The sequence below is a fragment of the Ascaphus truei genome, chromosome 5, assembly GCF_040206685.1.
Source record: "Ascaphus truei isolate aAscTru1 chromosome 5, aAscTru1.hap1, whole genome shotgun sequence".
Classification (NCBI taxonomy): Eukaryota; Metazoa; Chordata; class Amphibia; order Anura; family Ascaphidae; genus Ascaphus; species Ascaphus truei.
The window spans coordinates 95,631,076-95,638,048 of record NC_134487.1 but is presented as its reverse complement, the minus strand read 5'-3'; the positions used below and the strand labels follow the sequence as shown (position 1 = coordinate 95,638,048).

Genomic DNA, 6,973 nt, shown 5'->3' with positions numbered 1-6,973 from the left:
GGAACGTTTATAAACACTTAAAGAAAAATACCAATTTCTCTGCCTTCCTGACAGAACCCATTATTATTATCATGGCGTGACTTCATGCAAGAGTAAGATCTCCTTTATTTTTCTCCCAAATTTGCTTAGCTTCCAAACGCTGTACCCGGGCCCCTAACATGTTAACTGATCTTACATAGTAAAGAGTTCAGGCTGCTCAATAAGTAGGCAACCCCACTGATCAGAGCTGTACACAAGGATAAAGGGTTAATCAGATGTCAAAACCTAACGGTTCTCAGTGCCTTTTATTTATTTGACAAGAAAGACGCGTGTACAGTATAAAAAAAGGCTTGGGGCTGAGAAGTAACCCGGGCAGTGGAGACGTTTAATCTCCTACGTTGATCTATCAGCTGATGATGAGCTGAGGCTCCCATATAAAGAGCCGTGGACGAGCTGGCTGGGTGCTTCTGCAGCACATAAAGGTGAATCTGAGCCTGACCGCAGCGCCCTCTGCTGTCCACACGGGATATCTCCACCGGCCCCATGCAACCTGCAATGATGATGTTCTCCTCCAAATATTGGGCCAAGAGGGGTATGTCATTGGACTCTGCCATGTCCCAGGATCTGCTAACCAACCCAACGGTGAGTACAGACGGAACCACCCACATAAACAGGTCTCCTGACAATATCATATATACAGCTTCCCCATAGCTACAGTATATTTATAGAAACCATACCTCGAAAAGTTAGGGCCATTTGCAACTATTGCACACAAGTTATGTAAAGTTGCTACACTTAATGCAACATGTGTCATTCTGCTTTTTAGCACAATCTTGATATATTCTTTATCATACAGCATAAGAGTGGATTTGCATGCACATAAATGAACTTGTCATAGTACTTCCTATGTATAACTTCATTGCTTGTATTCACCTATCTGTCAGTTCAGCACCTAATGTACCAATAGAAATATCCCATAACCTTTAATGCTGACACAAAGCTGGAGTCATTTTGCAGTGGGACAAAAGTAAAACTTTGATAAATTACTTCCCCCCTATGTCACCAGTTGTAGTTTCAGAGATGTATTACTGTGTTCACTTGAGCCTGGTAGTTACTGATTGTACACATCCATCTTTTTAATGAATATACCAACGCAAAATGCCCTTCTATGAAAGAATCATGTTGTTATGTTAGCAATGAAAAAAATATTTTCTTTTATCAGCAAATTAGATTGAGACCTACAACATATTACTTTTAAAATGTCTTCTGAAAAAAAACAAAAAACCTTGCTATTGTGCCTTTGGCAAAAGGTGAGTTACAGAGAAATCTACTCACACAAGTAAAATAAATATTTCAATGCTTCTATAGATTCTGAAAAATACTATTTTGAGATTGATTTAGCTGTGGCGCATTATAATTATACATAACCAAGGATGTCTAAATATACATAACTAATCAAGTGAAAAGCATTTTCTAATAAATGTCAAAATGTTAAAGCATGTAAGGTAACTGATAATAAAATTGTTTTGGGAACAAAAGTCTTATTTTCCTGTACATGAGATATAAATGAAAAAGCGGTAATATAAATATGTGTGCATCAAGTGGAGTGATATTAGTAGTAGCACTTGTAGCTTAGAACAATATGGGGTTACTAAATCTGTCAAATGGCCAACAAGAGAGTTCTTCATCAATGCAATAGTGACTGTGTACACAGAGTCCTCCGAACTGCAGAAGTTCACATGCACAAGAGACATGTTCTCTCAATTTGTAGTGATAAGTCACAGCGACCAATACAGCGAACTGTCAGTACACGAAAAAAGTTGGTTACTTCCTAAATCATGCTAAAAATGTAGAGCAATTCCTAAAAAGGTGAGGAAGCTAATGTTGACAGTCTTAAATATATGCAATCTAAACCTAGTATGATGTTTGAGGGACTCGAACAGGTTTGGGAAAGCCTATGAGATGTGTGTTTTTTACTATTAGAAGAGTTGTGTGTTATGCTATATGCTGCTTTGTAATTGAATGAAACAGGTATATTTTGCTGCAAACGGTAAGCAGGTCACGTTCACTGTACTGTATACAACAGAGGAACATGTAACATTTCCTTCTATATTGTAATAAAATAAGAGTATATTTAACAATTGTTCCTGACAGTTTCTGATCACTGACAGAATATAAAGACAATTAGACACAAGGGTTATCTACCTCAGGGTTTGTAATTACTGGAATGAAAGTGAAGAAATTACATTGGTTATTTTTACCAGTCACACGTAGAAGCCACTCTGCATAAACATTGTTTATCATAAGAGCACCGTCCATAATATATTCTTCAATACAATATAAAAGGAGGAGGCTGAACTATGTTGATGAATGACAAATAAATGGAAGCATTTTACTGTACTTAGTGCCTGAAAACTGTAATTGAGACATGTTTTACAAGGATAAGTTGTGTAAATGGGACTGTAGAACTAGAGAAATTAAGGACTTTGCTGTTGTCAGGAGAAGCTAAATTTCGTTCTATGAGCTCTACTTCAACAATGTTACTAAATATTAACCCCTTATCAATTCATGTTAATATTACTATATTGTTAGGGAGAGGATACATTTGTATGATTTGTATTTCCACAGTCATTAGAGATTCTAATTGCACTGTAGTATTTTGATTTGTCATTTGGTGGTGCCAGATGTCTAAGATAATTGCAGAATAATGACTCTGAGCTCAGTAAAGGTTGACAACATTTCTATAGGTAAAATATTCGTCTTATACGCTTGCAGCTACAAAAAGCTCTTTTATTTAGACAATGGCTTTAAAATATTCCTGCTAAAATGATGTTGTGTTAATGATTTGTTGGGGGCCAATGTGTGCTGAAGTTAATGCATTGTTATCACACTTCTCACCATGTTGGTTTGGGAGGTCAGAGACATGTGCAAAGGTCACATGTTTGACCTGGGATCCTTGAGTCTTTGTTTGTACAATTAATAATGAGATAGTTTATGAATTGATGCAGCCAACCCCAATTCCAATATCTAAAATTGAAATAGTAGCACATAGGAGTAGGATTCGCTCTGTGTATGCGCTATACAAGACCTGGAGATAGACATACACACTGTGATTAGAGGTGTGAGAATCGCTGAGATTCACTTTGCCATTAAAACCCATGAAAATTTTGATGACAAAAGTTCTACTAGAAGAGCCCACCTTTTTCCAAATGTCCTATTCTTGTTCTTAAAGTGGCTAAAAGCAAAAGTATATGAGGGGGAGGGGGGAGAAGGGGAAATGGGACAAGGACTTTTGCTACAGTCAAAGTTAGAGATGAGGTGCTAGGAGCAAATAGCATAGGAAACAATGTCTCGTGGAGCAGCCGTGCGCAAACTGGGGGGGCGGGAGAATTTGTAGGGGGGGCGCGGGCGTTTACAGGGGCCCCGCGCTCTTCCTCACGGCATTTAAATTAAATGCCGGGGGAGGGGTGAGGCCTCTGTAACTCACGTACCTGCTCTTTGCGGGTCTTCGACGACGCGTCGCCATGGCAACGCGGCATCACGTGACGCAGCGGGGTCCTGTGATGTCACGCTTCGCCATGGCAACGAGCGACAAGTGACGCGGTGGGGTCACATGACCCGCAATGTCATTTGACGCCGAGTCATTGGGAGGGTGGGGGGGGGGGGGCGCAAACGCTGTGGCTACCGGGCAGGGGGGCACAGCTCAAGAAGTTTGTGCACCCCTGTCATAGAGGAGAAGAAGAAAATAGCCCTTATAATCAGCACTCAATATCAGAGTATGTAAATTCATTTAAAATGTAACCTTTATGAGGTGATAATTATAAAATAAAGTTGGACATGTTTTGTCCTTGTCCAATGTTATTTTATAATTATCACCTAATAAAGGTTACATTTCAAATGAATTTACATACTCTGATATTGAGTGCTGATTATAGGGGCTATTTTCTTCTTCTCCACAAGATATTGTTTCTTAAAAGCAAAAGTAATCAAAATGAATCAAACATGCAATATCCATTGACTTTTAGCATGAAGCAAATTTCTTACCAACTTTTGGATCAAAACAAGTGCGTTCGATAAAGTTCCCACATCTCTAGTTATACACAGCTGGTTCCTTCTTTTTACAGAAACTGGTTTGCCGTGTTTTTGCGTGTTTAAGTTAAGATGTGCTAAAGCTGAGCTACCTGTAGTGCATGTGGGACTTTGTGGTTACCATGGAAACCTCTGTTAGATACATATGTATCTACTGTAAAGGCCATTTTAATATATATATATATATATATATGTATATCAAGAGTAAAACTATGTAATGTAAAATGGGCTGAAAGAGAGACTCAGCAAGTAAAAGGCACTGACTGAAAACAATGACCCTGAGTTTGAATCAGGGGAACGTGGCTCACTTCAGCTGTCAGCTCCTTGTGACTTTGGGCTAGTCAATTTGTCTGTGTTTTATGTTATGTCTCTGGTTTTAAATAGTCACTTTATCTCCCTGTGCATCAGGCACCAAAAACAAAGCTCTACAGGGCAGGGACTGTGTCTGTGAACATCATATATACAGTTTAGAACAGGGCCAGCCTTAGGATGTGCCGGGCCCAAGGCGGCATGCTGCCATCGCGGCCCCTCTGGTGGTGGTACTTGCCTTTAAGAGTGGCCCTCCTCGTGCAGCATTGTGACGTCGTGATGTCACGGCGACATGTGAACGTTGCGTTATCATGGCAATGCATCGTCATGTGGCGTTGCAGGAGGAGGGCCGCTTTGGAGAAGGTAATACTCCGCTCACACAACACCCACACGTTTAGGTGAGAAGCCCACACTTACCTTGGGGTGAGAGACGGTCCTGCCAATCTGGGGGCCCCTCACCCCCTCCTCCCGCTCCCTCCTCTGGCGCAGTGAGAAGAGGGAGCCCGTGGCTCAGGGCAACTACCTTGCCCTAAGGCCGGCCCTTACAGCGCACTGTATTGTCATTGGGAAGCGTTTTGATTCCAATTGGAAGAAAAGCGCCATATGAAATTAAGTTATTATTATTAAAATAGTTTGCAACACTAAAAACAACACGTGAACTCAACAATAGTCACATTAAAAAAACACCTCTTTTTCCAGTTATCAGGTGGGATTGCTGCTCTCACAATACATGCCGTACAGAACAGTCTGATTGTGACATTCTTAGCCCCTGTGTGTTGCTGTCCCCTCTGGCAGAGAAGGGGTTAGGACTGAGATGATAACATTGCATGTGGTTCATTAACATTAAGTGCTTGTCACAGGCGTACGTGACATTTATTTTGTGTATTTGGAAACGGTGCTCACCAGCCTTCCATCAATATACTTTTTTTTTTTTTTTTTTTTTTTGCAGCGAGACAAATTGAATACTGTGAAAATTGATGAGAACAAATGTAGCAAAACTGAGCCAGCTGCTGAAATAGAAAAAACAGCAGTTGTCCTCACATTGAAAAATGAAGTTGGAGGATTATTGCAAAATTTAAAAATTTTCAAGGTACGTTTTCAAAACCACTTTGATTTACTGCGAGGTAATGGAAGTCTGAGCGAGAGTACTATTCACACTAACACGCAGAGTTTCCATGTAATGGGCTGTCTCATTTAGGTCACAAAGCAGAAACATTTTGCGAACAACCTACCAATGTTTTTTTCTTTTCTTTTAAAGGAAAATGAATCATCCTTAATGTGGAAAATCCTATAAACAAGTCAGTGCTTCTCTTTAGTGGGGACTGTGAATACCTCTTTGCCTCTTAATTGAGCTAGTCAAGCCAACCACGTACTATAAGGACGAGGTCTAGGCTCTCAAAACCAGTCCTCAAGGGCCACCAGCAGGTCAGGTTTTAAGGATATACCGGCTTTAGCACAGGTGGCTTAATCAAAATGACAGAGCCACTGACTGAGTCACAAGTGCTGAAGCAGGGATATCCTTAGATCCTGACCTGTTGGTGTCACTTGAGGACTGGAGTTGAGAGCCCAATGGTGTAGACAGTAGAAAGAGAAGTCAATGGCACATGTATTAAGGTAAAGAAAGTCTATCTCAGCTCGCAGGGACATCAAATGAAAAAAGATTAAAAACATGTAGCCCAGCTAACTTTTTGGGGGACAGTGACATATTTTATGGTCCAGGGATCCCAGGGCCTTTGGCTTACCCCCTAGAAGTCTGACTTTGCCATGGTTTTCCAGGATAGCAGGACTGTGGCTTAATGCTGTTCCAATGAAGTTAGATGAGCTGCAGCTGTCTGATTAAACACATTACCTACATTCGAGCCAACTTAAATGTTCCGGTATTTCGTTTGCTTTGCTGGTAAGAGGGATTGCACCTTCGACTGGTGTGCAACTCACAATTATATTGTTACAATTTGAGGAAAATGCTTAGAAGTTTTGGTTTTGAATATTACAATTTAAGTGTTAATTATAATATCCAGTGAGGAGAAAAAATGTATTTCTTGTTTATTCCACCAATAGTTTTGGTTTTCTTAGCTCATTTGAGTATTGTCTTATGTTTCCCTTTATCTCGACCTGCTTTCATTTCTCTTCTTCCATTTGTGGGTAATGTTTTTCTCTTCAGTAGTTTTAAAGATAGCATGTGATGTGCTGAATATTTCCCATAAGGCTGCGCTTATAGTGCCGGTGACAGCGACGCGACGTCACAACAAATGCATTGCCGCCGTCACGTGCGCTTATTGTAAGTGCGACAAATCTCAATTTGATTTTTCCAGCGGCCGTAGCCTGACGTCGCGTCGCCGGCACTATAAGCGCAGCCTAATCAAGAAATGTGGCTTTATTTTTTTTTAATCTAGAAAAACAATGGCTTTACCATGGAAACGTATGTTCTTTAAGTTGTGGGTACGACTCAGCTTAACCAGCACTCTAAATGATAAGCAAAATGTACTAGTCCCATCACACTATAATCTTACTCAGGGTTTTAGTTCCTCCTGACATTTTACATAAAAACCTTTTTTTTGTTTTAGTTTGAAATCTATCTATTTTAGGTAATTATGGT

At 40.2% G+C, this 6,973-nt stretch overlaps 1 protein-coding gene across 1 annotated transcript in view; it reads left to right on the top strand.

Moving 5' to 3' along the window:
- Positions 1 to 457: 457 nt before the first annotated feature.
- The window catches only part of TPH2 (tryptophan hydroxylase 2), a 121,153-nt gene continuing 114,637 nt past the window's right edge, over positions 458 to 6,973 (top strand). The window contains exons 1-2 of the mRNA XM_075600230.1: positions 458 to 621; positions 5,327 to 5,467. Coding sequence (XP_075456345.1) covers positions 523 to 621; positions 5,327 to 5,467 — 240 coding nt within the window. The 5' untranslated portion in view covers positions 458 to 522. The remainder of the gene's footprint in view (positions 622 to 5,326; positions 5,468 to 6,973) is intronic.